This window comes from Mobula hypostoma, chromosome 3 (assembly GCF_963921235.1).
Source record: "Mobula hypostoma chromosome 3, sMobHyp1.1, whole genome shotgun sequence".
Classification (NCBI taxonomy): Eukaryota; Metazoa; Chordata; class Chondrichthyes; order Myliobatiformes; family Myliobatidae; genus Mobula; species Mobula hypostoma.
In genome coordinates, this window is record NC_086099.1 from 32417523 (window position 1) to 32430222 (window position 12700).

Sequence of the window (12700 nt, forward strand, 5' to 3'; positions counted from 1 at the left end):
GGTGCCTTAACAGCTATCAACCAGTAGCACTCACATCTATGGTGATGAAATGCTTTGAGAGATTGGGCATGGCTAGAATCAACTCTTGCCTCAGCAAGAACCGGGACCTACTGCATTTCACTTCTTGCCACAATAGGTCTACAGCAGACACAATTTCAATGGCTCTTCACATGGCCTTAGATCACCTGGACAATATGAACACCTATGTCAGGATGCTGTTCATTGACTATAGCTCAGCATTTAACACCATTATTCCTGCAGTCCTGATCGAAGAGCTACAGAACCTGGGCCTCTGTGTCTCCCTCTGTAATTGGATCCCCGACTTCCTAACTGGAAGACCACAATCTGTATGGATTGGTAATAACATCTCTTCTCCTCAGTGATGATCAACACTGGTGCACCTCAGGGGTGTGTGCTTAACCTACTGCTCTAATCTCTCTACACTCATGACTATGTGGCTAGGTATAGCTTGAATACCATCTATATATTCACTGACGATACAACCATTGTGACGAGAGGTCGTGCAACAACAAGATATGCCAGCTAGTTGAGTGGTATCACAGCAACCACCCTACACTTAACTTACACTTAACGCCAAAGAGATGATTGTGGTCTTCAGAAAGGGTAAGATGAGGAACACAAACCAATCCTCACGGAGGGATCAGAAATGGAGAGAGTGAGCAATTTCAAGTTCCTGGGTATCTCTAAGGATCTAATGTTCCCAACATATCGATGCAGCTATAAAGAAAGCAAGACAACAGCTATATTTCATTCAAAGTTTGAGGAGATTTGATCTCTCATCTAAAACACTTGAAAACTTCTACAGATGTACCATGGAGAGCATTCTGCCTGCATCATTGTCTGGTATGTTGGGGAGAGCTTGCTACTACACAGCAGTGAAATATGCTATAGAAATATTTAAAATCAGTCAGCTCCATCTTGGGTACTAACATCCACAACATTGTTAAGAAGCGGTGCCTCAGGACAGCAGCATCCATTGTTAAGGACCCTCATCACCCAGGACATGCCCTCTTCTCATTGTTACCATCAGGAAGGAGGTACAGAAATCTGAAGGCACACACTCAGCGATTCAGGAACAGCTCTCTCCTCTCTGCCATCCCATTTCTAAATGGACATTGAACCCATAAACACTACCTTACTTTTTATTATCTCTGTTTTTGCATTATTTTTAATTTAACTATATATACATACTGTAATGAATTTATTTTCCTTTCTATATTTATCATGTATTGGATTGTACTGCTGCTGCTAAGTTAGCAAGTTTCATGACATATGCTGGTGATATTAAACTCGATTCTGATTCTGATTTTATCATCTTACAACAGAACTGGTGAAACATTATCAATTCGTCCTGCTGTTCAGCTTCTTCTCTCGTCTGACCCTTGTGCTTGCTCTCTTGTACGTGTTATGCGTGCTTTGTGCTGTGTGACTTTGTACCTTCTTTTGCACCTTGGTCCCAGAGTACCGTTGTCTCATTTGGCTGTATTCATGTATGATTGAACGACAATTAAACTTGAATTGAATTGAATGGTGTGAATCCTGCTGCAGAATTTGTACTTGTTCTCATTCTCTGGCATGTCAGCATCTCCACTGCCCTCTCCCCATTTCGCACTGCATTCATATCTTGGAGAGTATTAACTACCTCATCTAAACTCGTATGTGGTGTTACTACCCGAACTGATATCACGTGGCATTGTGTCTTCTTCCATTTCTTTTCATCTTCCTGCACTTTCAGGCTTTGAGGCAGGTTTTGCATAAACAACATGACAGCACCACAGCGTATGGAAAGAAAGACAGAAAGTCTAAGAAGTGCATTGAATGGCACCCAGTCCAAAACCCCACACATTCATTCCCTCCAAAACTAGTGCACAGTGGCTGCTTTGCCTACCATCCACAAAATGCATTACTGCAGTTACTCATAGCGACTTGCTAAGGCTACTCCACTATCACATCCAAAAACCACAATCTCTACTACTAAGGATAAATGTTACAGGCACATGGCAGCATCATTACTTTCAGTGTGCTCTTTAAGTTTCATCCTGATTCAACACGCTTCAGTATCACAGGGCACCTCTGCACGATATCACGGGAAAGCATCATCCTTCATCAGTGACCCCACCACCCAGGATATGCTGTTCTCTTGCTGCTGCCATCAAGAAGAAGGTACAGGAGCCTCAGGACTCACACCACCAGATTCAAGACACTTATCACCCCTCAACCATCAGGGTCTTGTACCAGGGGTGATATCTTCAGCCAGCTTCACTTGCCCCATCACTGAACCATCAACTCACTTCCAAGAGCTCTTCATCTCATGTTATTAACATTTATTGCTTATGTATTTAGATTATAAGAGCAGAATTAGACCATTCAACCCATCGGGTCTGCTCTGCAATTGCATCATGACTGATCCCGGATCCGACTCAACCCCATACACCTGCCTTCTCGCCATATCCTTTGATGCCCTGACTGATCAGGAAATGGTCAACTTCTGCTTTAAATGTACCCATGGACTTGGCTTCCACCACAGTCTGTGGGAGAGCATTCCAGAGATTTAGTACTCCCTAGCTAAAATATTCCTCCTTACCTCTGTTCTTACCTTCAATTCTGAGGCTGTGCTCTCTAGTTCGGGATACCCCCACCATAGGAAACATCCTCTCGACATCTACCCTATCTAGCCCTTTCAACATTCAGTAGGTTTCAATGAGATCCCCCCACATTCTTCTAAATTCCAGTGAGTACAGGCCTAAAGCTGCCAAACGCTCTTCATATGATAACCTCTTCATTCCCGGAATCTCCTCGTGAACTTTCTCTGGACTCTCTTTAATGACAACACATCCTTAATATTATTATTACTACTATTTCTTTTCTTTCTTTTTATATTTGCCCAGTCTGTTGTCATTTGTACACAGGCTGTTCACCTTGTTGGAGTGGTCTTTCATTGACTCTATTATGGTTATTGGATTTACTGAGTATGTTCACAATAAAATGAATCTCAGGGTTGTATATTGTGACATATACAATATGTACTTTGATAATAAATTTACTTTGAACATGTTGGAATTTTCTTCCTGGCATTGCTGGGGCAATGCCTTCATCGAAATACTAAAACATTAGTTCAAACCCACCTTCTAAGGGACAAAAATGTGGACTTTACCAAAAAAAAACACTAAAAGTAGATAAATTACACAAAAACTCTGCTGCTTAGAAGTCAGAATAGAGTTTTGGGAGTCAAAATATGAGTAGAAGCGTTTTGGGATTTGAAAACATTGTTTCTTCCTGCCAATGCCGAAGTGTTGGGTGTCCTCTTAATGATTCCCCACTCTCTTGCCCTTTGGACAGTTGTTTGTCCCTGTCTATGTCTCTGAACAATCAGTTGCTGCTGTCTCCACTAAAAGAAAGTGAGCATTATCTGATATGCTTGGATGATCAGGTTATAATCATCCAATAGTGGACATTGTGGCCAGATGTGAGATGTGCATTAAGATTATAACAATGCTAAGTATGTGAGGTACAGCATATGATGAAAAGTTGTGCCTGGGGGTAAACTGTATAGGATACAACAAGCAGTTGAAGGTACATTCATTTTGACCACACGTCTAAAGTATCCATGTCCTTGGGGAACATGTCTAAAATTTATATCCAGAACCATCTCCTCCTCTCTTACTATCTTCTGGTTGTGTGTCTGAGGGCCTCTTGCTCTGAATTTCCATGGATAAAATGCATATCTCCTACTTTGTACAATCTTCCCTAAGCAGTCCATTGTTGCCATCAAAAGCATTGGGGTCCTGCTCACTGTTTCTCGTTTCCAGTTTCACCTTTAGAATTTGATTTTCTGCCAGCGCCTAATCCAGTCATTACACACAACTGTTGTTTACAATAAGACAATGGCTTATGCTGCCCAGAAAATTATAATTAACAGGCAGCGCAAGATTTCTCTAATCGTTTCCTTTCCGCTAAACAAGTATGTGTTAATCAAGCATCACAACCACATTCCTAACTTCAGGCACTTTCATATTTAGCCACTTTTCTGCTGTCTGATATTTGCATCAATCATTAAGAAGCATAATCAGATGTACAAACTGATTCTGTAATTAGTATCAGAATATGTAACATCTCAAGTGAATTTATGAAAAATAATTGAATGTTACCTTATTTTGTGAAGTTTTATGATATGTCACATTCCTAGTGTGATAATAGCTAACACAAAATACATCAACTTATATAGTGCTTTATTCTTTTTTTTAAACACACACAAAATACAAGGGTACAAGACCGCAGCTGAATGGCAAAATTTTCTCAACAATTTTTTAAAGTTTTGATTGAAAAAAACTTGTGCACCATAATCATACATCAACAGCACAAATTATTAAATACAATTGTTGCCAGTAATTTACATTACTACCACAATATGTGAATGTGCGCATTCTTTCAATTAATTGATTGTAAACACGTTGTAATGCAACATACAAAACTTATTACGTATACAGATTTACACCGTATAGTTATATATAACTTTGTAACCATTTACTGCTGGAGTTCTTGAGTAAGTAATTTGCGGCACATCAGCATTTCAAACCACAGACAGTTACATCTTCCAGAATTATTCAAAACTATTTTACAAAAATTACAGCTGCAATTGCAATGCTCTGAAAAATGTGAACTGAAAATCTGATGATGCAAAAATTTCTATTCCATTGGGGTAAAAAGTATGTAATGCAGGCTTGAAAAGTGAACTCAAATTGAAATAAATTGTAAACACATTTTCAGGTCCAAAACTAAGATAGGTTTTCAGTTTCTCTAACTAGTTTTTATAAGTGGCTGCTCTATGATTTTGCTGAGTTAATAAGTTCTTCAATATGTTGATTGAAGACTTAGCAGCACATTACTGCTCTGAACATAAATACTTTTTGCCAAAATTATACTTTTATTTATAGATCTGTGTCATTTGAAGGAAATTGATTTAACAGATAACAATAATTTTGATTTCAAGCTCTAGCTTGATTACATTTTAACTTGCACATTAAAACAGTAGAAACTACAAAAATAACAGAAATCCCTTAAATTGCACAAATGCCAATAGAACTTGTGATTACTGATGCGGCTTCAGGCAGACTTATCTTTTCCCATGTGGTGAGACTTTTAATCCCGTCCTGCATAGTAATGAATAGGCATGCCAGCATGAGGTCTTCAGCATATTGTGATATATTTCCAGATGGCTGGAATATGATAACATTTCTTTCTTTATGCATGCCTCAGATTCAGTTTGAACAGTTCAATTTTACCAAGCCAAATTCATCTGTGCTAAAATGTTCATCTGAACAATTGTAAACACAACCACTTACTCCTATACTACAAAAGTATACTTATCTATGATTTCTCTCTATGTTTGTTCTACAAAATGCATATAACGTTACCCTACCTTTTCACAAAGTATTCCTAATCTCCAAACTGAGCCTGGGTTGATCTGTCCATCAAAAGATAAGAAATTTGGTCTCTGGCAGTGTGCATGCCAAAAAGCAGCTTAAAAATATTTGGAGCCCTTTTTTTCTCTTAAAACAGAACACAAACATATAATGCTAAACATAACAATAGGATGGAAGCCATATATAGTAAACATAAATGACAACATATGGTGACTTTGAATTTGATCCATTAAGATTCAAAATGAAGAAATCAATAATGGTACTGAGTGCTCATTAATGTTTCAAGCAATGATTTTTCCTGGAACTATAAGGATCAGTGACAGAAAAAAATCCAATTCACTAAATGCATTGACATTTGAGATCAAATAGCATTCTGAAAGCTATAATCACTTCTTTCACAATCTGTCTAGTTTACTTTATAGTAACTAATGATTTTTAAATCACATTCCATTCCTGCATCTTTTAGGGTTGCATCAATGGTACACTTAATCATTAAATATATTACAAGCTCTCCTACACCTGTCACTGAGATTAGTTTAAAGCAACATGCATAATAAATGCATGGTTCACAATGCATTTACAGCATGATTTACACAAGTTGGATGACTGTAAACTGTAGTTTCTGATTAGAACAAAATGAGATCATATTTATGACAACATGTTCAACCTGAAGCTATAAAAGGGTAGGCAAAACATTGTTATTCCTTTCATTCATTGGCCTACCTTTCAAAGGAATTTGCTCTGAACTCAAAACGTCACTTACCTCAAATATATTGGCACTATCTGGAAGAAATATTGGAGAGGATTTGTCACAATTCTATACAGTGAAAAACATTCTGATGTCATTAAAACTGCTCCATTATCTGTACTCTTTCTCTTTGAAACATGGATGTTTTTAAGATAGAAATATGATTGAGGAGAATAAAATATATGGAATGCAGTGGGAAATAAATATATCCTGACTATGGTGCTGACTACCTTTCCTTCAGTTTTGTTCCCTGTGGGTCTCTGGGTCAGCCTCCTTAGGATATACTAGGCCATGTGCCAAAACTCTTCAATGTGTACTTAATTCACTTTGCAGTGCTATGAAAGCTTTGGCAAAAGCAAGAAAAAACTTTTTTTCTTTGTTGAATAAGCCTTCTAGCAGATGTAATGAGTTTTAGCTACATCAATATTAACCACTTTTAAAAATTATTTATTTCCATGGCATCATAAAATAGGAAAGAAAAAGATTTTGCAATGAAATGAGCAATATTGTGGTTTTGGTATGCAACTGTTCCCCAGTTACAGCTGCTAAGTAGATGGCACTATTTATATATATGCCTAGAACAAAGTATCAAAATTGATAAATGCTAGCATATTTAAAAGCTGAAAATGGATGTGACTGCATTCTCTCAGTATGATTTACCATTCTTCACTTTGTCAGTCATTCATGACATCTCAATTCATTGAAAACAAATGTTTTTGGTAAATACTGTGCTCCTTGCAAGGAGAAATTTTAGACCCACCATATAATTAGAACACCATTTGATATTAGGTATTGAACACTGATATCAGGTCAAATGCATTTAAATTTACTGAGATGTTCACTCACATTATCTTTACTTCAATGTTAGGTAAGTATGTCCCACTGCAAAAATATGAGTTTTTTATCGATGCCACATCAACAATATATCCATCTGTACCTGTGGTCTTATTGGATGATAATGATGACTTGATCTCAAATATTGTGGTATGTTGCATATTGGATTACTGGTGACTGGAAATTGGCTCTTCCTTTGACAATAGCCAATGGAGAAGAGTTTCACTTAGCCGCTTTAGGCAGCACAATGCCATTGCGCTACCTGGACTCTTCTCCTCCAATATACTTTAACATTAAGGCAACACATAATCTGCTTCATTTTCAACTGTTTGAGCTACAAACATTAGAATGGCTTTACTTCAAATACCCTCAGTTCACTCAAAATGTTATCGGTTTCCATTGCAAAAGGTATCTTCAAATTCTAAATACTCCTTTCACACTTACATCCTAAAAGTTTAATCCCCAGAAACAAACTCCCTAATGTGAACAGCCACACAAAATGCGGACATACATGCCTACCCATTCTACTAGCTACCTTGAATTTCTTAAAATTGTTAGCAAACAAGAGAGCAAATCCACTTCATCTTATACAGTACAGATCACAATATTTACCACAATCAGATGTACAAATTATGTATACTTAGTATAAATTGAAAATTCTTCAGAAAGGCTTTGGGTTGGTTAATGCACAGCTTGTTCCTTGCCTATCAAACAATAAAGTCCAACCCTCCATTTGGATGCTAACCATCACTCAGGCAATGCCATTTGGCAATTTGTCGCCTTGGATGCTCACAGATCTCCCTCCAATGCTCTCCTACTGTCCCTTCTACTGAGTTCCCCAGCACTAGGCGCCCAATAATTTCGTTCTTCATCATTCTGTCAAAATCGATGACCAGAAACTCGACACTTATGTTGTCAATCCCCTCACATGGGATGTCAAAGACAAAGAGCTCATTAAACACTGGATTTAGAGTGCACTTCTTTACGTGGGTCTTTTTCTTTGATATTCGCTTCTTATCATGGTACAAGTTGACTTTCACATAAGGGTCAGCAGCTGGTGGAAAAAAAGAGAAGACAGCTGATTTATCTTTTCAGCTTATACTTTTTACCCTTTCATTTGAATATATTTTTGCAATTGCAGCAGAGATGCAATGCAGTTGCTTGCAAATAATTATAATTAAATCACTAAAAAATTGGAAATACTCAACAGGTCATGCAGCATCTGCAAAGAGAAAAGCCTCATCAAAAATACTCACCAACCTGAAAAATTAAATCTGCATGACAGATGTTGCCTGATGAATAATTCCAGAATTTTATTTTACTTTTAGTGTTCCCCATAAGCAGTATTGTGCATATGATTAAGCTACAATAGGTTATGCATGGCAAAACTAATATGAAACAAATATTCCATTCACATATGAAAACCATTATTTACATATGTGTGCAGTCTGTGATAAGCTATAGATTTAATCAAAGATAAAATAAAGATACATAGGAGGATAGGAGCACACATACATGGATGTAGATATAGACTGATTAATAGGTCTGATTTTTCTTAGCTCCAGCTGCACGATTGCTGGTAACTCTGCTTGAATAATTACCTGATAATCCAGACACATCATTTCTCGGCAGATGGCGAGCTTTTAATACAACAACAGTCAGGGTGTTGGTGGTAGATTGATAGCAAAGGGACACTAATAATTCTCCACGACCCACTGATTTCTGTGAATGAACCAAAGGAGACACATGAACAGACTTTCAGAAACATGCTGTTATCATTGCACAGTAGATTTCCTCACTGCTCTTTGTTGTGGCACCTTCTCTACGGGAGACAAAAAAGATTATCCAACATTGGCCTCTATACCTTGTTACTCACTATTAGAATTAACAGACCATATATTAAGCTTACATTAGCAATAAACCCTCTTTTGGAAAATAGCTCCATTATAAAATTAAAGAGGTAATTATCAGTAGGCTGCTTTGTGATTATTGTTGTATGCAATTAGCTCTATAGGCAATTTTCTCAGCATATATTTTATTAGGTTACATTAGTATTACTTTATATATGTTATACAATATGGATCTTTATTAAATACTTGTTCCTCTTGATATCGAGTACAGAGGTATCACTGCTTGGCCTACGCCTGATACTGTAATATTGATGTGACACTTAGTCTAAAGCAGATGAATTGTGCCAAAGAAACATGGGATTAGATGAAAGTGGGAGACTAATTTAAAGGACTGACGGCAGCATGGACTAGTTTGACTCAACAGTCAGGTTTTATAATGTGAATTCAGTAATAATTATTCACCCCTTGATTGCAAAATAAAGTTTCAAATGGACGGGCAGCAGACCTTTCGTTTGGATCTTGGGACACATGTTGATCAATAGTTAATTGAGGGCCAACCATATTTATAAATTAAAAAACGATCGGAATTCGAATGCCACATAGAAAATAGTAATTTCTTTAACTATTAGATCAGCTATATTAAATTTCTATACCACAATTGATTACACGTTATCTGCCCGTAGGATGTATGTATAATCGCTTCCGAAACTAGATTTAAATAAAACCCAACTCTAATTTATGCGATTTGTTTCGCTTCGGTTTTCATGTTAATCCTTCAAAAAAAAATCCAGTCTTCGTACACACCAGACGTCTGCCTCCGGCGCTGACCTAACCTCTCCCTTATCTCCATCAATAACTCATGAGCTATCTTTTTCAATAAAGCCCTGCAAAGCACACATCGCATCTCTAATGGAAGCTAGAGCAGTACACGTCCCTCCACCGTACAAGAGATCACTTCAAACATTTACCCGACAGTTTCTCCTCGTGATGTCCCTGTTCATCTGCACTTTGCCTTCTGAGAGATTGATTCCCGCCATTGGCACCAGAACCTCGCCAATGACGTCGTCTCTGGAAAAACGGTCAAAACTCAGCACCAGGAAATGAAGGGACAGTTCCTGCACTTGGCTGTAGGGAATGCCGTAAAATGTGAACGTTTCGTCAAAAGCTGGGTCCAGGGTTTTCCTGAGGACGCGAGTTTTCACTCGGTGTTTTTTGTCAGGCAAGATTGACATTTTAATGTAAGGATCAGACGTCATTGACTGCTCGTCCATGGCTGGCAGACCGTGAGCCTCTATAATGTTGACAAGCAACGCCTTCTTGTCGAAGTTGTACATTAAGGAGAACATCAAAGATCCCAGTTTGGGTTCATTGTTTTCCTCTTCAGAGGGTGCCAGTGACTTTTCCGAGATGGAGTTCTCGGATGATATACTGTCTTTCTCGCCTTCTGAGAAGGTCTTGGGGTGCACGCTCTCGATTTCTGGGGAACTCCGGACTTTGCCGGGAGTTTTGGTGAAATTTCCATTCTGATCACGGCTCTCCAGATCTAAGTGGAGCGAGTTCTTTGGCAGTTTGGCTTTTGATGACTCCTTGTCTTTAGGATCCGATTTGTCATCGGCTCCGAATTTCTTTTTGTTGCTAAGATTCTCAGGGTAAATGTCGACTCCCTTCAGCATGTGCACGAATTTATATGGAGGGGTTTTATTAGCTTTTGAAGACTTGCGTTGACAGCAGATCCATGCAAACATGGACATCGTAAATATCAGGGCAAACGCGCTGGCTATCCCTATAAGAGCAGGCACACCATCTATGGAAAAAAGATGTTCAATAGGAGTATTAATCCATTAAAATTAAAGAAACAGTTTATAAACTTCATTTGTGAAATTATTAAGCTTGCACCTGTCAGATATTCCTCATTTGAATGATACTTTTCATTCTGCTGCCAAAAACTCATTACATAAACTTGTACGACTGATGCAGTATGTTAGTTATTCAGGGTGCTTTTGAGCTGAATTGAAATTCGCAGCATTTTAATTAAAAATGAATGTTCAGGAAGGAAATATAGACGAGATTATTTAAATCAATGTCATCATACCACATTGTCTTAGCATTATAACCGATAAACAGCGGCAGCTCTGGTTAATGTCTAATTAACAAGACGAATCTGTATGGATCCCATTAGCCAGACACCAATTAGCGTTCCCGTCCTCAAACCTAAACCAACTGATACCCGTCTCACAAAGATGCAGATTTAATAACAAAATGAGGCCAAAACGAGCAAGTGAGATCGAGCAATGTGGAATCAAAGCAACGATAATCAAACAAATACAAAAACTTTAAGGGTACGAGGGATAGAGGCAAATGCGAGAAATTGCAATAGGTAATTGAAACACAGCTTAGATGAATACAGGTACTCGCGATTTCAAGCTTACAACGTAGTGCAAGAATCCCGAATAAGCGTTACAAACGCAATATTGCTATTTGTCTAATGGGTAAAGTAATTTGCCACTATGTTGTTTCCTGTGCAGTGTTGCCACATTTGGGTGTTTATTTTTACTTTAGCGGTAGCCACAGCATTTCTCTTGCTCCCTCTCAGGCTGCCTGTACCAAGCCGGAGCAAGATAAATGCTACGGCCAGTACCAAACTACAAATAAACACCCAAAGGTGGACACGCCGCAGGAGAAACAACAAGCCACAGATCTGGTAGTCACATTTCTGGAGCGAGAAAGCTTATCTACAAAGATCCGCCCGAGGGATTGGCTTACCAATGCCAGCCCCGCTCTCCACAACCGGAGCCATGTCGATCCTTGCTCTATCCCTGGTGCTGAAGAACGTAGCGCACAGATTTCCGCCTCTTCTGGTCCAACGGCTTAGTTTATTAATTAGAATCTTTATTAAAAATAATCCCGGGGCAGACTAAGCGGGGGGTGGGGACGTCGGTGGTGAAGTGGGGGGTTGTATTGTGCGGGAGATGAGCTGAAGCTTCGGCTCCGGCTGCTGCAGTTCTGAGGAGTCGCAAACACTGTGGACGTGGTTGGCTGGATGACGTCTTTCTGACGAAGCCCTGCCCGAGTTGAGCTCTTTTGCTCCCTAAGGTATTTAAATTCCTACCATCAGTTATGTTAAACGGCTGCAGTCTGAATGGTATCTGCTCGGAGGACAGTAATGGGAGGGACAGTTTTCTTTTTGCGTCGTTCAGTTTCTCCTGGCCAGGAGGAATAGCAGTAGAGGGCTGGGTGGGTGGATGACTAGTATGGAGAGGCTGACTCACGCCAGCCGCACTGTCTGCTGCCTTACACCCGCTAATCGTGGGAGTCCGATCTCTACACAAACAGACTGGCCGTCTGGTGCACTTTTATCTTCTGAGCAAATAATGCAGAGCTTTCAAAGCACTTCAGATCAAATTTTAGTTCAGTCATTCTTAAAAAGTTTGTTTTTGGAAGGGGAGCAGGGAAACAATTGATGCATACATGCCCTCCGGACAGACCAGAAACATTTTTAAAGGGGTGTGACTACATCATCGCTGTTCTACTTTCACACCGGCGTCAATTTAGAATTTTGCAGTTGATGAGGGAATTAAGGATGGGCTTTTTTTTTGGTATTTTCTTGTAAGAGGCGAACACACACCATCTGCTGGTTAAAGTCATACAATGAGTCAGATTTTGCATTGACGCTGTGATATTTCATTCAGTCAGAGCTTACAAGGCTCGTCTAACTTCATTACGCACGTCTAACTTCAGTACTGCAATATGTTATGCTTCCTTCTTAAGGTTCTTAAAATATTTCATATGCTCTATCGACCAGTTCCTTTTATGGAATGTTGAAG

At 38.9% G+C, this 12700-nt stretch overlaps 1 protein-coding gene across 1 annotated transcript; it reads right to left on the minus strand.

The window, feature by feature from the left end:
- Window positions 1-4243: 4243 nt before the first annotated feature.
- Window positions 4244-12142, minus strand: syt4 (synaptotagmin IV). Its single transcript, XM_063042856.1, has 4 exons — window positions 11640-12142; window positions 9845-10680; window positions 8628-8748; window positions 4244-8080 (listed from the first exon to the last, which is right to left on the minus strand). The coding sequence occupies exons 1-4, from the start codon at window positions 11671-11673 to the stop codon at window positions 7767-7769; spliced, it is 1305 nt and encodes a 434-aa protein (XP_062898926.1). The 5' UTR covers window positions 11674-12142; the 3' UTR covers window positions 4244-7766.
- Between the last annotated feature and the right edge of the window lie 558 nt (window positions 12143-12700).